Source organism: Saccostrea echinata, unplaced genomic scaffold (assembly GCF_033153115.1).
Source record: "Saccostrea echinata isolate AGI-Se365-2 ecotype Australia unplaced genomic scaffold, CSIRO_AGI_Sech_v1 ptg000028l, whole genome shotgun sequence".
Lineage (NCBI taxonomy): Eukaryota > Metazoa > Mollusca > Bivalvia > Ostreida > Ostreidae > Saccostrea > Saccostrea echinata.
This window is the reverse complement of record NW_026889777.1, coordinates 1656615-1679260: the sequence shown is the minus strand read 5'-3', so window position 1 is coordinate 1679260 and position 22646 is coordinate 1656615. Positions and strand designations below refer to the sequence as shown.

Genomic DNA, 22646 nt, shown 5'->3' with positions numbered 1-22646 from the left:
TAAAAATGACAATTGAATGGCGTTATTAGTGGCAAATCATAAAAAAATAATGTAAATATAAGGAATGAATTTAACTTTTGAAAATTCATGAGGTACATGAACTACAACGCTTCACGCCGCCATTTTTATCATGAAGCGTTAACGCGCTTCATGAAATATGCCGGCGTGAAGCGTCGTAGTTCATGTCATCATGAATCTTCAAAAATTAAATTCATTTCTTAAATATACTGAGTATTCAACACCTTTACATCTGTTACATATTCAATTTCATAGAATCTTTTGCTATTAGGGATGGAATACCTTATCTTCTTTATTGCTGATTCAACGTCCATCTTCTTCAGCCAGTTTCTGAATGCCTGACATTCCCAAAGATTTGCCATATATACCCTTTGGCTAGTCCATTCCAAGAGTTTTCATGTCATGAGTTTTCACTAATCGAAGTCTTCAATGCGTTTTACTCAAATGCCCCTTAACCATTACACTTATATATTCCTATGTAAACATTGATCCACTTTTAGGGTCCCGCCCTACCCCAAGGATCATGATTGGAACTAACTTGAATCTACACTACCTGAGGATACTTCTATTATAATATGATTAATCATGGCTTTGCTGCTCTCGAAAAGGAGATTTTTAAAGACATTTCCTATATATTCCTATGTAAAACTTTGACCTCCTCCTGTGGCCCCACCATACCCCCCCCCCACCCCCGGGGGGGGGGGGGGGTGTCATGATATGAACAAACTTAAATCTAAAGTATGTATTAAAGTTTTCATAAAAGTTTCATCTTCTCTTGCCTAGTGGTTCTTCAGAAGATTTTTAAAGGTGCCACCAAATTTTCACGAATTCTTAATTATCTCACCTTGAAAGAGGGTGTAGCACTTTCTGAGCACAAACTTTAATTCCCTTTATCCAAGGATGCTATGTGGCAAGTTTGGTTGAAATTGGCCCAGTGGTTCTTGCTAAGAAGTCGAAAATATATTACAGACGACAGACGGACGCCGGACACTCTTTGATCAGAAAAGATTACTTGAGCCTTCTGCTCAGGTGAGCTAAAATATGTTCGAAAGACACTCAAAAAGAATTTAAGATCTAGAATACAACATGTACATGTCAATACACCCTCCTTCGATCAATACATTTTTATGAATTGTGTGTTTATGTGTTGCACCGTTACAAAAACATTAGCTTAATAACAAATCACAAAACACAAATCTCTAACTGGGATTTCCGCTTTCTTAATTTTTCTTTTCTTTTAAATATACATATAGAAATTTTGAATAGAATAAAATGTCGTTTATAGAATTAAAAAAAAAGATCAATTAGAACTTTCAATGAGATATTTACCATTGGCCAACACTCCCGTTTATCAAAGACCTAGCCATATTCATTTGTTAGGATTGTATCAGAACTGTTCGACAACAGAAAGCGGTAATCCAAGTTAGAGCGTCGTGGTTTTAATCAAATAATTACATAGGATAATCATCACTTTTTTATTTATATGTATTTACTTATTTTTTTTTTTTTATCTTTTTGTACTTATATAATTTTTTTCTTGTTTCTAGTGGTTTAATTAATTTTTATTTTTCTGAAAATATTTTTATGAATATTGGTATACATCCGAACTGCTTTGCTTATAAGAGTTAATGGCTGCATTAGAAGTATTAGCTTAATATAGATTGTGCTACATGTAAATGGGATACAAATACATGTATAGGTATGGCAACTAGGGAATACATTGCATATAACTTCAGATTATATTATTTTAAGCAGATATATAATGCATTTTTTTTTTTTTACAATTTCATATATTTATTTTACTACAATCTCTGATTCATAAAACTACATGTATATATCATTGGGTTTGTTTTTTTTTTTTTTTTAAATATTTATGTTTTGTCAATTGAATTGTTCTTTGTGTCCATTATTTGTTAAAAATTAGAACGAGCACAAAACGTATCTATTCCAGAAAGATGTCATATACATAGAAAGGATTGAATCGTAAATGCCGTCATATGTACATCGTATAGTAAGAGGGAATATTAATATGAAGTTGGACTTCCTTGCATAGACTACTATCGTAAGCGGCAATTTTCAGAATATTTTCAAAAAGGTTGACGACTGCTGCAACTTGGAATGTTCTGGTCGAAAAAAAAATGGTAATACTATTTGAAAGCCTCAGTTAATAAATTTGAGACATACAAGTAAAAGTTTTAAGCAGATGGTATCCATTTTAATGAAGAGGTTACTTTCTTTTTCTAATTTTTGAGTTCTACAGTATTTTCTAAATGATTAAACTCCTCCACATGCTTTTACAGTCCTCCTCAATTTTTTTTTAAATGTTGAATGGTGATGGTTTTAATTATTTTGGCACAACTCCATGTGTTCTACTTTCAGAATTACAATTTCTTTTAATGCATTTTTTATTTTCTTTTGATAAATTAGCACGCTTGTAACAAGTATGTTAATTCTATATGTTTTAAAAAAAATTGTCCTTTAAACGATCGCAAAGCATTTAAAAACTGTGTCTTCTTCTTTCATGTTACATTGTAAGTGTAAGTGCTAGTAAAAGTTCTTAAAATTACGAAAAATAAAAAAGAACGATTATCAAATTTTTACATTTTAAATCATGTAAACTTTGTGATTAGTCTTTCCATATCTTGCATGCTTGTCTGTTCATCAGTCTATATTTCTCTATCACTTAGTCCTACCCATGCAATAACTTGTGAACATTGATCCGAATCATTCAAATAATTTGTATACGGTAGGTATTGATTCTATGTTATATGTATAATATCTCAAGGTAAGTGTCATCGGCAATGTAAAAATTGGTAAATGAGTGGAGAAATGGTGTCTATATGCTATATTTTAAAACCTATATAGATAAAATAACAAATACATGTATATAATTATAGATTGCTTCTAGTTAATAACATTCCCTTTTGTACATTTTCTCCAAAATCTGTACAATACGAAGAACATTTCCCTCCATATTGAATGAGAAACCATACGGGGTTATGAAAGAAGCAATATGATGTTATCTCAATAGATCTAAGTACTACGCGTCTTGTTAATTTAATGTTGTTTTTTTTTTTCATACAGTGTCGTGCCGTTAAGTATTCGAAGAGAAATCTTTCACAACTAAGATATATGAAATTCTTTTACTGTTTGTTAAGTACAGATATAGAATATATTCTATCTAGCTATATTCGTTACATGTGTACATGTAAGTTATAAAATTTATTCTGAAAAAGCTAAATTTCTACGTCATTTGTTGAATGGAAAGGTAGTCTTATGTTGATTTAGAAAACAGGGTCTTTACCTGTATATTTGTCATACAAATGGAAGAGATTTAATCATATTAATCAGATTAATTACCATCCCTTTCACACATAAAGCCATTCTTGTGGTTACACGGCCTATCGTTAAACTCTCCAAAATAAAACATGTCTACACAATCTTTATCCGGATATACTGCATCAGGGTTTCCTCTGGACCACTTTAGATTCTTGATCGGAGAACGGGAATATTCCCAAATGTAGCTGCCTTCTCTCTCTTTATCATTTCCTCCGGTCCACGTGGTACACTCATACATGTTCACACATGCTTATGGAATAAAATAAAAAAAAAATTTAACCTATAATCTGTATATTACATTTAACATAACAAATAATATCATTCTTTGAGAAAACAAGATGTGTTTCTGAAACACCGATGCCCCCGTCTGACACCTTTGGCGTGAACTTAAATATATATCAAATACAAGTCAAACTTCAAGGTTAATCTAGATGTCAAAAATATTGGTATACAAATAAAGGTCCATTCACAAGGTTTAACTTTGTAAAATATAAAAGCCATAACACCAACTGTTTAAAGGTTATGACCAAGGATTATTTTTTTCGCAAGTAGGTCAAACTCCAGGGTCAAGAGGTCACAAATCTTATTACCCCAAAACGACATCTTGTCACAGAAATATGCATGTGAAAAATGAAAGCATTATCACCAAACATCCAAATATTATGGCCAAGGTTAAAGTTTTTTTAAAAGCATTCAAAGCTCCAAGGTCAAGATATGTTGGCACCTAAGGAAAGGTCTTGTCACAAGGAATATACGTGTAAAATATCAAAGCCTGGGAAACAGCCGTTCAAAATTTATGGCCAGAGTTAATGTTTTTCAAAACTAGGTCAACTCCAAGGTCGAGAGGTCCCGAAGTTTTGTATCCAAGGAAAAGTTTTGTCAAAAGGGATACATATTTGATGTATGAAAGCCATGGCACCATCTATTCAAAATTTACGTTCCAATTTAAAGGTTTGCAAAATTTTGTAAAAGTGGGTCAAACTCCAAGGTCAAAAGATAAAGAATAAAGAAAGGTTTTGTCAAAAGGAATAAACTTGGAAAATATGAAAGCCCTAGCATTAATTCAACAGTCAGCGAAAGTTTGATAAAGTACTTTATTTAAATGAATTATATATATATATATATATATATATATATATATATATATATATATATATATATATATATATATATATATATATATATATATATATATATATGTGTGTGTGTGTGTGTGTGTCTTAAGGACATACAAACATTCTTAAGCACATTCTCAGTTAACCAGTCGCTTTCCTCCGTATCGTTAATCTCTACGAGGTAGGAATCGCAGATCCGACAGGACTTCTGTAATAAATCAACAACATATATTGTAAATTATTTTTTATGTAAATTTAATGTGTACTGTTATTGATAATTCAATTTTTAGGCTTTTTTTTAATAAGGAATACATATTCAGTTGTTTCATTTGTTTACCTTAAGACAACAAAATCAACTACTCAAATAATGTTAAAACACGATAGAATAATCGAGGTTTTTCTGTAAGAATCAATACAAATTTACGAATTTCTGCAGAAAAACCTAGTATGATACATGCAATTCATTATTTTTAACTGTACATGTTCAATTGCTTTTTATAATTCGTACCATAAAATAATACATAACTTTGTAAAAAAAAAAATACAACCATATAATAATTCAAACAGTTAAAAAGATGAAAATATAATACTTTATTCTTAACTTCTTTTGCAAAAAAATTACAGAAAAAAGAAATGCTAACCATTGCTGCTTCTTGGGTCATTAGAGGGGTGCTAATTCGACGGTAGCAGTTCCCTTTATCTTTACAAATCCATCCTGTGTTACAATCTACAGGACATCAAAAAGAAACTACTTATCATGTGTCCAAAACTACTTTTGAAATTGAGCAATATGCACGATTTGCGATCACTTATTTGGAATTTTTTCCTTTAAATTTGCCTTGAGTGATAAAAACTACCCCACATTCGAGGCCCTTTTGATTAATAATTTGTGCCTTTATTCTGATTTTTTCCCATCAATTATCTAAATAAAAATGACCGTGATAAGGCAAAGGAGTAACTTTTTTATGATAATTATATCTTACGACTACACGTTCATGTTTTCAAACACTGCTATATAAATTGATTTTTTAAGTAGTAGTCAGAATACGAAAATTTTTCATTGAATGTTTAATTTGATTGAAAAAGAAACTAATTACAAGAAAAAAGACAGTATACTTTCCAAAAGATCTTACGTGTAACTACATGTATATATTGATTGATTGATTGTATGTTGTTTAACGTCCCCTTCGAGATTTTTACACTCATATAGAGTGTATGTCGTATGTCGGTGAAGGGCTTCAAATTTTGACCTCTACTCGGCACTCAGGGCCATTGAGTAGTGAGGGTTCTTTATCGTGCCAACGCCTACCTGACAAGGGACCTACTTTTTTAAGGTCATATCCGAAAGACCCGTGACTTTTACTTCTAATGCCCAGCGTTTGGCGAAGGAACAGTCACTACCAATGTTTACGTCGCAGGTTTTACGCGGCGCAGCGAACAAGAATCGAACCCGGGCCTCCCAATAACGAAGCGAGCGCCCTACCTAAATGTATATAAGATATAATTAAGAAATAATTATTTCATCAGTCTTCATTATCTAAATCGTGGTTACAACAGCTATCCTTATCCAATAATTGGTCTCTAGTCTTTTTCATTTTGAATAAAAGTTAATGTTATAACGAAAATTACATTATTATCTGAAATATTATCATCAAATTCACTTGTAGAGCAATTACTTCTTATCTCGACTTGAAAAAAAAAAATATACTGATAAAAAAAAATTCACTCGCCTTGAAATTTTGTATGTATACCTCTCCGAAAAAGTAATTCAGGGTATATATTTAAGGAATCACTGTCTAGCTAGTAGAGTATGCCAGGGACATCAACGATAGTTGGAAACGTGGCGAAGCCCGTTATGCATAAATTATCCCACGTTTCCAACTAGACAATGTTTCATATTTCCATTTCATTGTGAAATAAAATTGTAAATTTAGATTTTAAAAATGTAGACTAATAGATTTAAATTACACAAGGCCTCACATGTCAATTTCAATAGTCCCCGTCCTCTGACGTCAAACACAAAGACAGCCGCACGAGATTTACATGCATATTGGGCCTTGTGACGGTACATATTGTCGTTTTGTACATATTGTCGTAGGCGACAATATGTACCTACCCTCACTGCACATATTGTCGTCCATCGGTGCATATTGTCGCCGACGACAATATGTACCGAGACGAGCCTTATTTTTCTCCTGCATAATGGACGACAAAATGTACAGTCAAGCACCAGCACATATTGTCGTCGGCGACAATATGTACAGTCAAGGTCGGTATATATTGTCGTCGATATATCATTTTGACGAATATTTACTTGAGAAAAGAAAGGGAAATTGACAAACATGCACACGCACGGAGGGAGACAGACAGCATTACTCGCAATACTGTAGGGAGAAAACTTTTTGGTCAGAAAATTGTGTCCAGGATTGATGTACATCACTATGACATATCAAGATACCGTAATTCTTGATATATCTGATAAATAAGCTATTCTTTTTTTCCTGTAATATTTACGTGGGGATTAAATACAGGTATTTTTTTGGTTCAGTAGTAATGATTATTTGGAAATTATTCTTATATACGATCATGTGCCGATATAATATCATAAATATAATTTATTGTTAATAATAATATAAGAATAACGCAAAAAATAACATTTTTATATCACCTGAACTGGAAATTCAAGTGAGCTTTACTGATTACATTTTGTCTGACCGTCCGTTTGTCTGTAAACTATTCATAATTTCAGCTTCTTTTCAAAAACTACTGGGTCAATTTCAACACATTTTTACCAAAAACAAACAAACAAAAACAAAATCAATTTTGTTCAAGTCATGACCCCAGGGATAATGTGGGACCACAATGGGTGATTAAAGTTTTACATAGGGATATATACAGAAAATCTTTAAAAATCTTCTCAAACACCAAAAACCCAGACAGATGTAGCACCCCCCCCCCTTGCTTGGTGGTTTGATTTTTTTTTTTTTTTTTTTTTTTTTTTTTTTTTTTTTTGTGCTTTGGTAAATTCTGTTTGTTTAACTTGTTTATACTTAGTCCACAGATAAAATTTCATAATTAAATAATTAACTTAACATATACAATAACACTGATGGACGACAATATGCGCAGTGAGGAAAGGTACACATTGTCGCCGGCGACAATATGAACAGGACGACAAAATGTACCGTCACAATCACGCTGCAAGAAATAGCATACAAGACACGTCAGTGTGATTCTCACACCAATTACATTCACAAAACTATCAAAAACAGCAAAAAACACCTTTAAACAACAATATCTGTGGGGCGACAATATGTACAGTGAGGGTGAGGCACATAATGTCGCCAGCGACAATATGTACATATGTAACTTTTCAATCGGCGACAATATGTACAAATGGACGACAATATGTGCAGTGAGGGTAGGTACATATTGTCGCCGACGACAATATGTACAAAACGACAAATTGTACCGTCACAGGCCTCCTTAGCGTCAGACACAAAGACAGCCGCACGAGATTTACATGCATCCCAGACTATTATTTGAAAGAGTAAACAGACCAAAAGACATGAAACATCAAAATCTCCTAAAAGGAATTTGATTAGTAATATGCTTACGGATTATCATGATTTCCATGGTAACAGGTCTTTACATCATGTCTAATTGCAATTATGATACGAATTATCTCTTAAATTGGGTTAAAATCTTTAGTGCACTGGATAATAGTGGATATTAGTGAGCTGAAAGTGATGAAGATTAGTTTTTAACAGAAAGCGGATGTTTGATTTTTAGTTTCGGGGAGAGAGAGAGAGAGATTATGTTCATATAATAATTTTTCAACCCACGACAATATGTTTCGATGGACGATAGCATGTGCGGTAATATTAGATAGAAAAGCTGTTAAGAAATAAATGTAACCGATTCTACATCGCAACTACTTTGTCTAGCAAATATAGCTGTCATTTGGATGTTTTGAAGATGCACATATTTTCACATAGAAACATTTTCCTTAATATTTCTGCTAAAAGTTACATGTGTATGTAATTTTAAACTATTTATAGGTCAAGTGAGTGATTTGGATGACGAAAATTTATATCGAGTAAATCTTTTTGTCATTGAATTTTATGTGTTGGACGAAATGTATAGCTGAAAAAGTTACACATAAAAAGAGAATTTAATTCACCGCAAAAAATAATTCCTACCGTGGCAAGTGATACTGACGTCACTCCAAGTTCCGTTCCATAAACATTCCACAATACCGTCTCCCGTTTGACCATATCCGTCTATACAAGATAATTTGTGTTTGCTCCCGAAATTTAAAGCCTTTTCTGAATTGAAGTTCTGCACATTCTTCGGAAGCAATAGATATGATGGATGGCATTCTGAGGAGAACAGTAAAGAAAAAAAATAATATATAAGTACAGCATTCTTATTAACAGAATACCATTAAGTAAAATTTATAACACATCAGCCAAAAACTTAACACATCATGTTTCAACATATTTAGGCATAGCATTTATTACAATTTTCTTGAATTTGGATTACTGTAAACATACTTTTTTCCACAGTGTCATAATTCTACGGAGTAATAATAATTTCTGTTTCATCCGATTTTGATCAATAAAATACAACTTCAATAAACATATGTGTTTTGTCCTTTTTTATACATGTAATGGTTAGGAAAAGAGGAGGTATAAATGGACTTTTAAATACGCTGGGATAAATTTTCGCGGAATTTGTGACCGCGAATTATTGAGAATAAATACCACGCGAAAAAACTATTCTACGGTATTACATATCGGTAAATATAATGATTTAGAAGGAATTGTATACCGTTCATGTAGATACAATCACAGAAAATAAGGGTACAAGGTAAGATACTTTGAATGAATTTTCAAATTATGAAAGAAAATGTGTTTTTTCTTGTAAGTTTCAAGGAACTTGTGTCGCCTTAATCAGCAGCATTGTGGAAATGTTGCTGATTTTTTTCCCTCAACCGACCTTTCACGTATAATTGCAGGTCAAAGGTTTTTGAAACTTGAGTTTATTAAATAAAAAGGAACATTAGCTAAAAGGCAATCGAAGTTAGAAAATTCATTATTCACTATTCAAATAGCAAATCGTATTCTGTGGTGGGTTCACTATTCAAATTACCGTAAGTGTTCTCATATTTTCTTTTACAGGAATCTAGATTGACTCAACTTAGCAAATGTAGGAGAACCAATTCAAAGACCCCACTTACAAAGATCAAAATTATGCTTGTTTTGTGTTTTGGTGTTTATATCGAATACGGGGTCAACATTGGTCGTTACCATACCTTGTCCTTTATAATTCTGAAAAGAATTTCTAAATTATGTACCGTTTTTCAATGAAAAAATTATTGTAAGCCGTAAATCTACTCTTATTATGGCGCATTACTTGGCTAGCACAATCAATTATCTTCTAGATCCTCGCTGGACTTTACGCGTGAATGAAGCAAGACACGCACTCTATTTTCACACTTACCACACTTGCAAGAAATTAATGAATATTTAGTTTTTTACGAGGGATGTCAAAATATTTATTTTCATTGGTCGATTATTCGATTGCGTTAGTCGAACGATTAGTCGAATATTCGGAACATTTTCTGAAAGAAAAAAATTATTTCAAACTTCACATGGTACATTTTATTTAAATCTATTTATTGCTCTGGCTATCAAAATGTCCTTAAACAGTTTAAAATGTAAGCGAATTGTTTTAATAATTATCGAAATGTCAAAACATGACATAGCTATGATTTGTTCCTTGTATTTGAGTAATTTTAAAATAACAAAAGATAATTGGTACATGGTATAAAATCAAGTCCAATAAATTATTTTACAAACCAAGCCCAGTATATTGGTGGGTAATTTAATACACAAATAACTGACAAATAATTCTCGCAGTAGTGAATCGAAGCACTAATAATTACTGTACTTTCTATACATAAATGGAAAATAACCTTTTTTCTGTTGTGGAAAATTATCTTATCGACTGTCTCTGAGGAAAGACGGTTTCTCAATTTTGTGATAAAAATTCCATCTCGTAATCACTCTTTTATTGCATTTATTTAATCATAATAGTATTCGAATGTCGTTTCATTATTCGATCGTCGGTCGAATAGTCGACTATCCGGTGGCATCCCTAGTTTTTACTGTAGATACACTGTTACCATGTCATTAAAACTGTATTGAACACTGTGACCCAAACACTGTATCATGATCATCATTGATGTATTGTTGAAAATTTAGGGATAGATCCAAGAAAAATAATATTTTATGATTCTGAGTTGCTAAAAAGAGTTTTAATGTACATGTTTCATGATACTTCATTTATTTAACACAAATAATTGCAAATATATAACGGTTAGATGAAAATTTGATCGTGTGACTACTGGAATTTCGTCTCACCATTAATGAACACTGTAGGTGTATAATCTACCTTTTGTAAACAAACGTATTTTTTTTAATTGGGTTAAACCATTTAAATTTCTTATTTGTATTATTATTGATTTGTAAGTATCTACCCGTGGTTGTGTTGGGGTGGGGGGGGGGGGGGGGGCACAGTAAACTTATTCGCCTATTTATTGGAAACATTCTTTTATTACACTTTGTGTATAGATATCCGTTAATTGTTTTTATTATTATTAAAGTTATTTTTCAATTTGCCAAATAAATCATACCATTTATTTGCATATTAAAAAAAAACGATTCATTCATATGGAAAAATCCTATATGTACTGTAAAATCACATATTTTCGTGGGGTCGTGGAGGTCAAATTTTCGTCGTTAGACGAAAAATTAATGTTTGGTGGGGATTTAATTTCAACCAAATTCATAAACCTTAAAGTAAGGGAAAATTTACTTCAATGTAATGTATCAGTTAACAAAAGAGTTACACGTAAAAAAAAGTAACAAGAAATGAGCAAGTTTTCGTAAAATTGCTAAAATGTTGTTGATTACACTACAATTCTTGACTGTTGAATTCACTATGGAACGATAAACTTTCATTCCAAAATTTTATTGTTCACTGTGTGAATGGTTTATCTACCAAATCATGAAAATAAAACAAACAATAAAGAGACAATATTTAAATTTTGGATCGTTTTTGTCGGGATGACAGAGTAGTTATCTTTTGAAAATTTGAAAATCGATGACTCCGTGTGACGTGCCACAAATTGGATCGCAATCTACAATCCTCATTGAGCTCTCTAAGTAAGAACAACCCGTGGGAGGAAAGTTTAAAATTACATATATTCTAGAAAATAAGTGTAGGTTATGTATTTCTTTGGAATAACGTTCATGATTGTATTTTAACCATTGATTTTTTTTCTACAAAGATTTTTACCACCGACATTGAACGACTACTTTTGAAAAAATGGATTATTTTCTTCTGTTGAATGAATGAATAAATGAATATGCAATTTCAAATTATATCAGCTTATGGAAGATTAAACTATTTAAGTAAATAGAAACATGTAGCATTAAGCAAGTTCAGCAGATTTTTCTGTTATAGTCGTGTGGTGTAATTCGATTATTTGCAACAAATACATGTCAATATTTTATACAAGATACATGTATACGTAAGACGAAGAATCTAGAAAACAGTTGCACGAAATATATATTTTACTCTAAATATAAAAACAAAAAGTCCTGTGTGGTAAGATGGAACACGGGGTTTATTCATGAAATACTGTAAATTGTTTAATTCCACGGTGTTAAAATTTCACGATTTCTCAAAAAGTACCAAACGCGATGGTTTTAATTTCACGCTGCGAAAAATTAATTTAAATTTTGTATAAGCATTTAAACGTTTTTAAAAACTAATGAAAGCATTCACGATCGATTTAATATAGCAGAAAAATGACGAATCGCGAACAATATGTGAAATTAAAACCATCGGGATTATTTGCCAATCTACAGTATCAAATTTGAGAGAAAAAATGTGTGTTGGCCATCTGGGACATTTTGCAGATTAAACTAACCGCCTCTCCAAACATATTACACTGCTATATAGAATTGTTCCCAGTATACACTGTTCATGTATTTATATTTTCTTTCTGTTATGCCCCCGTAGTCAAAGATTTGGGGGCATATCATTTTTGATCTGCCCGTCCGTCTATATGCAAGTCTGCGTATCTGTTAAATCTTTTTTTTCCCTTTTTGTCCGCAAAAACTTTAACCTTGCCCGTAATTTGGAATGGTTGGTGCTAGGGCTTTCATATTTCACATGTGTATTGCTTGTGAAAAGACTTATCTTTGAAAACCAACATATTTGACCTTTCTCACCTTGACCTTGGAGTTTGACGTACTTTTGCAAAAAAAATACTAAACTTTAACCTTGGCCATTATTTTTAATGGTTGGAGCTAGAACTTTTCTTTTTCACATGTGTAATTCATGGCCAAGTGTTAAGACCTTTCTTAGGATACCAACATCTTTTCTTCACTTTTTGACCTTAATTAACTTTTTAAAAAAAATTAACCTTGGTGGGTGCTTCTAGTACTTTTATCTATCATATATGTATTCTTTTTGACAAAATCTTTCTTTGGATACAATCAAACATTTCTGACCTGACCTTGACTTTGAGTTTGACCTTCATTTAAAAATACCTTAACCTTACCTTATACTTTGAATGGTTGCTGTTAGGGCTTTCATATTTCTCTTATGCATTGCTTGTGACAAGATTTTCTCTTGGTACCATTTTGTTACCTCATGACATTGACGTATGACCTACTTTTCTGAGAAAAAAAAGTCAAGGCCATATTTCTTGAATGGTTGGTAAGGGCTATTATATTTCACTAATGCATTCCTCGTGAAAAGACTTTTTTTTTTGGAATCAACATTGTTGAACTTTTGACCTTGGAGTTTGACCTACATTAGAAAAACTTAAACCTGGCTTGATGCGGCCATTTGTGGGCTTCAGTTTTCAAAAACATTTCTCCGTTTTAGCACATTCGAAACTAATGCATGTAAATTAATTGAGACAAGTGTTAAAAGTAGTTTTATTTATACATAGAAAACTAGAAATATGTCCATAGGACATGAATGTCTCGCCGAGGGTATATTGGTAATGCAACATGAAACTTTGTATTTAATTTAGTGTATGAAGTTTGATGAGATTATCTTGTATAGTTACTTAAAACTGAAATTAAAATCTAAAATAAATGGATATAGATGATGAATTATCACCAAATTCTGTACAGTGTATAAGTGCTAAGCTTAAATAAAAATATCTAAAATGGTTTCTTTAAAACTAAGCATAATTTAAGAAAAATAACTTCAAGTCAAGGTCAACAGTTTTGATGCAGTTGAATAGCTCTCACTAGATAGTACGTATCAGCGTATTAAATCTGGTAAAATATCATGAATGGTTTATTCAAAACTGAGCGAGACATATATTTAAGAAAAGTGAGGTCAAGGAGAAGGAAAGGTCAAGGTAAAAAAAATGTTGATGCATTTGAATAGCGTACATCAGTATGTATCAACATATGAAGTTTTATTTCACTATCTTGAATGGTTTCTTAAAATCTGTGCTAAACACCAATTTAAGAAAAGTGAGGTCATGCAAAGTCAAGGAAAGGTCAAGATAAAAAAATGTTGATAAATTTGAATTATAGCACTTCAGTACGTATCGGCATATGAAGTTTTATAAAAACATCTTGAATAGTTTCTTTAAAACTGAGTCAAACACTTGTTTAAGAAAAGTGAAATCAAGGTCAAAGGAAAGGTCAAGGTCAAAAATGTTGATGCATTTGAATAGCGTACATCAAGATGTATAAACATATAAAGTTCAATTACACTATCTTGAATGCTTTCTTTAAATATGAGCTAAACATTAGTTTAAGAAAAGTGAGGTCATGCAAAGTCCAGGAAATGTCAAGATAAAAAAGAATGTCGATGAAGTTGAATAGCACTTCAGTACATTTCAGCATATGAAGTTTGATAAAAATATCTTGAATAGTTTCTTTAAAACTGAGCCAAACACTTATTTAAGAAAAGTTAAATCAATGTCAAAAGATAGGTCAAGGTCAAAAATGTTTATACAGCCCTCATCAACATGTATCAGCATATGAAGTTTGATAAAAACTTAAAAAATAACTTTAAAACTGAGCTTTGAACTGCGCTAAATGCAAAGCGAGACGGAAGTAGCAAGCTACTGACAGATAAATTGACGATACACTACTAGAGGTAATTCAACAACATTCTTTAAAAACAGCATTTCGTAAATCAGGATTCTTCATCATTTCGAATTTAATTGTAGCGCAAGACTTTCGCAAAGTGCTAATATTCGCGGTCATTTCGCGATTGAATTCACCAAGAAACACCAAAAAAACTTTTAAAATCCTGCAACTCGTAATTCTGAATCACTAGACTAAGTTTAATCCAAAAATGTTGTGAATAATTTGGCTAACTGAATAAAGCCATTATTGGTCTCAATTGACTAAAGTATCTTAAACCTTGAGAACTGAAAGAAAAAAATGCTTTAGCAGTTTAGAGTCATATAATATTATTTTAATGGATCTATGTTTAATTTTTCAAATTTACATCAATAGACATCGATACATGATTACGGTAGGCGTACAAAGATTTACTTGGAGTGTAAATGCACTTTTTCAGACGTGGTTAGCTATAGTATTTTAGCTAAGTAATTAATTGGTATAAAAAAAAATTCATATGCAATTACCGGGAAGTGTAAAAAAAAAATGTTTGTCTGTTTTCATTTACGCGATGTCCGTCGGATGGGATGTTGATTGGTGCCCCGTGTCAAGGATTGCAGCAACCCCCTTGGCACGCTAAAGATCGTTTCTCTGGTTTTCGAAAAAGAGTAGACTCACTGGGGGCCGCCAGAGAAACCCTAACACTTTCAAACCTACAATATTTAAATTCATACCGCCGAAATATGGCTAAAATATCGCCTACTCGGCGTAAAACAATAATAATCAATCAATCATGCGTACAGTACAGCAAGTTCTAAAACATAATTGATTGTGCGAGCCAAACAATGTGCACTAATTAGAGTACAATAACGGTTTAAAATTAGAAACTGAAAACGGTACATAATTTGGAAGTTCATTTTGAAAATTATAAATTCTTACATTGACAATGATCTTAGAAATTTATACATCAACGATGATCTTACATGTAATGTGGAGATAAAATTTAACTGTTGCGGAATTATGACACTTATTTTTTAACTGTGTTGCTAAGGAATTTAACTTTGGCGGGATCGCCACGTTAAACGGCCCATGGAGAACCCTGGTAAATTTCATGATCGTTATAATGACCTTGTCAGTTATCCAACATTGGGTTGTATTTCAACAGATATATTTCATAAAAATTCTTAGGGTTTTCTTTTTCATCTTAATTTTGACCACGGATTACTTGATCATGAGCAATACATATGGCTCATGGATGATGTGATGACCTGTTGAAAGGGGATGCTTTCTCCTCCTAGGCATCCGATCCCGCCTCTGGGACTTCCAGGGGTCCGTGTTTTATGTTCTGTTCACAGTCTTGCATTGTTTGCAATTCTAGGAATGGGATTTGACCTTCTTTAGATCGATTAGTGTTCATTATCTTCACCTATTTAATTTGATTTTGTGCACTTCAAACCATGGATAAGTTTAATCGTAATAAATAATTACATGTACAAGTACATGTATACTCAATACTGGTCAGGTGAATTTTTTTTTTCAAAATAGGGACCGTTCGCAGTAGCCTAGTGCAAGGGCGCTAAGCCTTGCTTTCTGATCCGTAGATCTGGCATGGTTCGATTCTCATACAAAACCTAACAGGCAAACATAGATAGCGACTGTTTCTTTGCCAAGCACCCAACACTAGGAATAAAAGTCACAGGTCTTCCGGATGAGACATAAGAAATCACGATCTCCTTTCAATGTAGGCGATGGTACGATAAAGAACCCTCAATGGTCGAAAGCCCCGAGTGCCGATTAAAAATTTTTAAAAATATCTGAATTTGAAGGTTAGGTCTCTGAGTTAACAATTCTCGAATTATACGCAGAACAATATACAATCAATCAAAGTTGGGGAGGGGGGGGGGCAAAAATATTTGACAAGCAAAAACGGTCTCATCCAAAAGTCCCCCCCCCCCCCCCACTTTCACTTCAAAGTGCCGAGCTCTTGGTGAAGGAACAGTAACTGTTGTTACCTATTCTTTTATCGACTTAGGTCAGTCGCGGCCGTATTCAAACACAAGACCTTCCGATCAAAGAGCGAGCGCTCTAACGACTAAGCTACCGTGATGGGGGGGGGGGGGGAATTATTTTTTTAATACAATAATGTGTCAGAATTCAAACTTATTGCGACAAGAATTGGGATGGGCGGTATGTGTTGTGATCTTTAAATGTAATATTTTTTATAGTAAATTTACAGCAAAAGGCATTTCTCGAAAAAAAATGGTCTGCCTCCCCCTACCGGTAGTACAGTCCTGCACAAAATCAGAGTAAAAGATTAATGTATCATCATAGTTTACAATACTAATCTAAAAAAAGGTAATACGGGTTTTATTATACCCCGCCATGAATATGGCCGGGTTAAATAGAGGTTGTCATGTCCGTCTTTTGTCCGTCCTCCTTCTACTTGGTTTAAAAAATGAACATGAAAACAGAGCATGCTATCGAATAAGTTAGGAGTCATGAACACCATATGCAAGTGATAGTGGGATATTACTACATAAATTACGAAATTTGACGATTGAAAAGTTGAAGTCATTTCGGCTGTAAAACATTCAAATATGAAACAGATGTGACAGACTCAGTGGTAGGCTTTAATTCGAGTTTATTGGGACATATCTAGTCGATAATTAATTGGAAGTAAAAATTGTTAATTGATAAAACTTCGTCGATGTAATCTGAATGTCGGTGTTGAAAGACACGTCAAGTGATTTCTTCTTCTTATGTAAAAGATTTTATATAAATTCTGCTTTCCAGGAATATTAAAACAGGTAGGCTAACAAAGGAGCACAATGTCAGTACAGAAATCCCAACTGACTGTTGAAAGATCCGTGGTCCCCAGAGACAACATAAATGTCTATGTCAATATCACAGCCTCTAAATGAGATACTAGAAGTACATAAGTATTGTCAATTTAAATATATCCACATCCACGCTGCACGGTATATTATACACACAACGTTATGATTATTAGTGCTGTCAATGCATGTTAAAGTACATATTCCTTCATTTTCATGCGATCTTTTATAGCCTTAACATGTAGAAATATATGAATATATTAAATATCATTACAAAGAAAAAGAAAAATTCTATAGTCTCGAATCAATAAAAAAAAAAGCTAGAAATGCCAAAATTCTTAGTTTATTGGGGTTATTATTGCTTGGCGCGTCATGCTCAAATATGACCGAGAGGTTATAACTGGAGACAAAATAAGCAAATAACAAAGATGGCTTGAAGTTTGTTTAGCGACCTTTTAGGTTTGCGGAACGATAACTAGTTTTAAACCGTTAATTGAAGTTAAGATATTTCTTAAAAGAACTATACATGTAAGCTGCAGCTTTGATTGCTTTTACAATGTAAGTCACTTTTAAGCAAATACAAGATAATTTTCATCTTGTGATCCATTTTCACGTCTAATCTCTATCTTGTCTTGGAAAAACGAAAACCAAGAGATTACTTATGCTTCTTGAATAATCACAACTTCAGAAAATAATAATAATTCAAATGATACAAAGATGTCCACATACGTGCCAGCTCGCATCTTGTGGAAAGGTAAGAATTCCTTATACATTTCTGGTTAAGTGCACATTTTATGTTTTTACATTCCTCTGTTATTTCCTAAAAGCAAAAATGAGAAAATGGATTGTAATATTCGAAATTTCGTTTCACTCTCTCTCTCTCTCTCTCTCTCTCTCTCTCTCTCTCTCTCTCTCTGAGTTCTCTTTGTTTAAAGCAACCGAATGAAAAAGATATTCAAATAAATAAAAAGAAAGAAAACTTACAATAGGCCAATGCTCTTTTTGACCATAGATCCAGCCATCTCCATCTTTAAGTCTCGTATTAGATCTAGTGTCATTTTCATAATTCAACTCACAAAATATTGCAGCCCGTTTGTAGTTAAAAGAGAGACATCCTGGACGAACAAGACATTCCTCGGCACAATCTAACGGACTGGCTTGAGCGATAGTGGTCAGAAGCTTTCCCACGAGTCGCTTACCCCATTGTAAACTATCATAACCGTCTTTCAGGGACACACTTGTAAAAGCAACACTAAAGAAAATAGCACTTAGAAAGAACCTACAGTGTATCATCCCTGAATCTTTTAAGTCAAGCTTCAACTAACTTTGCTAAAATATTCATTTGATATTTAATATTGAAGGCAGATGAAGACGTTATTGATCTAGATTCGTATTGTTCATGCATATTTTACTACGAGGCAATACTATATTTTTTATGCACTTTGTATGTCGCCTGCACAGCATTGTAATTCTTCTTACTGATGTAACGTAGAATATTGACCTGGATTAAAAATTGACCCGGGGATCATTTTTTTTTAAACGTTGAATATTCATCCAGGTGTGCATTTTCTCCGTTGAAAATCAAGACTTAAAATCGTAAAGTTTATGCTCCGTTACAAATTTTAGCAGCTTTGTATTTTTTCTAATCTCTGATGACCTATAGATGTTGAAAGTTGACCCTGTTGAGCATTGATCAAACCATGTGCAGAGTTTTGATCTGCTTTGAACTCTAAGTTTTACGTGATTTATCTACATTCATTATTATCTGTATTTCAAAATTTCGATTTTTCCAGAATAATGAAAATAGATTTGATATCATCCCGAACATATACATGTATGTACATTATTGATTAGTATACGATTACCTTTTTTTCATTTTTGAGGCCACGGTTGTCCATGACAACCTTAGTTATGACATAACTTTCTTTTTTTTAACAGTATTAATTATTTATTTTTTAAACATAAATTGCATATATGCCGGATAACTGTCATTTTATGATTTCAAACATGTTTTAAATAGATTTGATTATTTACTCTTTGTTCTTAAATTATGTTTATCATATCAACTTGTATATTTCACTACACAACGCTTTACACAGGATTAAACTTTGCCATACAGTTTACTGAAACGTGACTGCAAGTCAAGGTTGGCAAAAATATGTGAAATACTCATATTTCCAGGACTGTTGGAAATACTGGCAATTCCCGGGAATGACTGTGAAATTTAGTATAACTTTATGGTATAGCTACATTATTCATATGTTAGGTATAGACATGTGCAATTTATTAGCTTAAGTATCTAATCATTGTGACAATTTGTATTTGTGTTAAAAATTTCTTGCTACCCAGTAATGCATCTTTCATATATTAATAATCACAATTAGGGATGTCAAAATATTAATTTACCTTAGTCGATTATTCGAGTACATTATTCGAACGATAGTCGAATATTCGGAAAATTTTCTGAAAAAAAAAGAAAATTTCAAACTCTACTGGTACGTAACATATTTATAACTCAAAAATCCTTTTACTCAAATATATTTCATCAAAATTAATGCAACCTAAACGCGTGGATAGTATGATTATATGAAATAAATTTAGAAACCTAATTCTCCAAAGTGTATGATTTTCCCGTCAATCGAAATCATTAATTGGTCTGTACATGCTCTTAAATTTTTATTTTAGTAAACTTAAAAAATTGCAAGCTGGTATTTTTTTTAAAGCCTATTATGAAATAAATTGGGAGAGGAGGGGGGGGGGGTAATCTCAAATTATTTACATGTCAGGTGCCTATGAAATTGTTAAACAGTTAGATACTGCTTATTCAATTATTGACTGCTCTGGTTATCAAAATGTCCTTAAACAGTTTAAAAATTAATAATTATCGATGTGTCAAAACACGTCATAGCTATGGATTCCTCCTTGCATTTGAGAAATCTTGACATAAAAGATAATTGGTACATGGTATAAGATCAGGTCCAATTAATATTTTTACAAACAAAACCCAGTATATTAGTGGGTAATTTATTACAAAAACAACACAGGCCGTTACTGACAAATAATTCTCGCAGTAGTGAAGCAATTATAATTATTGTACTTTCTATACATACATAGAAAATCAACTGTTTTTGTTGAGAAAAATCATCTTATCGACTGTCTCTGAGGAAAGACAGTTTCTCAATTTTGTGAAGAGAATTCCATCTTGTTATCACTCTTTTATTGCATTTATTTAATTACAATAATATTCGAATGTCGTTTCATTAGTCGATCGTCGGTCCATTCGACTGATAGTCGAATATTCGACTATTCGTTGACATCCCTAATCACAATACAATTTACTTAGAAACCAGCACCATTTGGTCAAGTCAGATGTTGTCTATATAATTCCATATAAATGAATCCAAAGATCCCAACTGGTGTTCTTTTTTTAACTTTAAAAGGCTTTAATTTATTGTAAAAGAGTGTAGTATACATATCACAACTAGAAGAGGCCTTTCAGCTCTACTCAAGGTAATTATCTCTAAAAGCAGGAGCACACCACTGCCAAGAGACAAATTGTTAAAGCAACATGTTTGATTGCAATACCTGCAATGTTTACATAAGAACTAAAATAAGTTTATATGGGTTTTGGATTGATTACCCTAAAATGCTACAAACTTAAGGTAAAAAGAACTTCTAATTAGAAAATGACAGACACCTGTAGAGAATCTTGTGTTTTGCTGCAAATGCTTAGGGGTAGGAAACTGGAGCGGTGATATATACATGTTGGATTGCAGTTTGAGATATATTCAACTTGTCTTTTTAGTTTAACTGTGTTTCTCAATTATGTATTTTGTAAAATAAATGAATAAAAAAAGCTACATATTTGTATTTCCCAGTACTTCCCATTATTTCCAAGTTTAGAGAAAAACCGTAGTATTTACAAGGACGGGAAATACCGGTATTTACCACTGGTAATTCCCATCACTGGTATTTCCCGTCCAACCCTGCTGCAAGTTTACTGAAAGGTGACTGACTGACAGAGCTCTGCCATTCAGTCATCTTTCCAGATCTTTCAGTGACAATTCATTTTACTGAAAGGAGCAGTTTTATCTTGTGTTAGTGTAATTCAAAAATTATATTTAGCGCTTTATAAATTTTCGCATAATATTTATTTGTAATAATTTATAATAATATTAGATATTAAGGATCAGTTACAAAAATGATGATCTACAGGACCCCAAAATCGTCCACATCTCCCTACGTCTATTGTAATTTACAGCCCACTAACTGTAAACCCAGGACAGTTTTGCATGAGCTAAGGTTTCCAAAAAGTTATGGCAACGTATCTTTGAAACTATTTTATGTTCATTTTGACTTTTCAGATATTTATTAATCTTGTCCGATATTAATGTCAACATGTCAGATCTTTATTTCGACTTGTCCGATAACAATCATCAAGACTATGAACTCGCGATCGGTATCCTGTTATCAAATCGTGCCAATGTAACTAAGGGGACCATTTGATTCTGAGTGGAGGGTGGGGAGGTAGCAATTTTTTTTCGAATCAGATTATTTATTTCACATATGAATACTTTTTTCAAGGTAACAATTCATTTCCTCTCCTCACTGGGAATGTTTGCCAAAAAAACATTCTGATTCCAAAAGTCTAGGGAGGGGACGTTTTATCCATTGTATCTTTTTCCTGGATCCAGTCAAGTTCAGATTTTCTTGCTGGCAGAGGATAGCTTATTACAAATTTTTGAGGTCGGAATATTTATTTTCAGAAATCACCGGCCCCTTCCTACCCCATCCCCTCGGAAAAATGGTTGTCCCTTAACTGATATCAACTTGTCATAATATCCGACAAATCTACATTGTACACACAAGTCTAACAATTGCCAGTAAGCATAATTTTCTGGCAATTCGACATAATTTTTCTGACATCTGATACAGAATGAGGGTAGGGGGAGCAAGCTTTTCGAGTCAGATTATTTATTCCTCTGTCAATGCCTTCAAAGGACGGAATATTTATTTTCAGGTTGACCAGAGACAGATTATTTAGTTTCCTTACTGGAAAGGTTTTTAAAAAAAGTAGGATGAACAAAACAAAACACTGCAGGCACATATACACAAACAAACTAACCCAAAAAAAGTAACTTTTTTGAGGGGGGAGTAGGGGAAGG

The 22646-nt window shown here is 32.7% G+C and overlaps 1 protein-coding gene across 1 annotated transcript; it reads right to left on the bottom strand.

Moving 5' to 3' along the window:
* Nucleotides 1–3370: 3370 nt before the first annotated feature.
* Nucleotides 3371–18774, bottom strand: LOC133193890 (aggrecan core protein-like). The gene is made up of 5 exons (XM_061329806.1): nucleotides 18466–18774; nucleotides 18211–18301; nucleotides 5114–5199; nucleotides 4590–4680; nucleotides 3371–3606 (listed from the first exon to the last, which is right to left on the bottom strand). Exons 1-5 carry the CDS (start codon nucleotides 18772–18774, stop codon nucleotides 3371–3373), a joined length of 813 nt encoding a protein of 270 aa, XP_061185790.1.
* Between the last annotated feature and the right edge of the window lie 3872 nt (nucleotides 18775–22646).

Bases quoted from the DNA above. Each gene is read 5' to 3' on its own strand.
- LOC133193890 (XM_061329806.1), bottom strand. From the start codon at position 18,774: ATGATACACTGTAGGTTCTTTCTAAGTGCTATTTTCTTTAGTGTTGCT. The intron at 18,302-18,465 runs GTAAGTTTTCTT...TTTTGCTTTTAG, and splicing joins AAAAAGAGCATTGGCCTATT to GAAATAACAGAGGAATGTAA. The intron at 3,607-4,589 runs GTATGTCCTTAA...TTATTCCATAAG, and splicing joins GAATGTGCTTAAGAATGTTT to CATGTGTGAACATGTATGAG.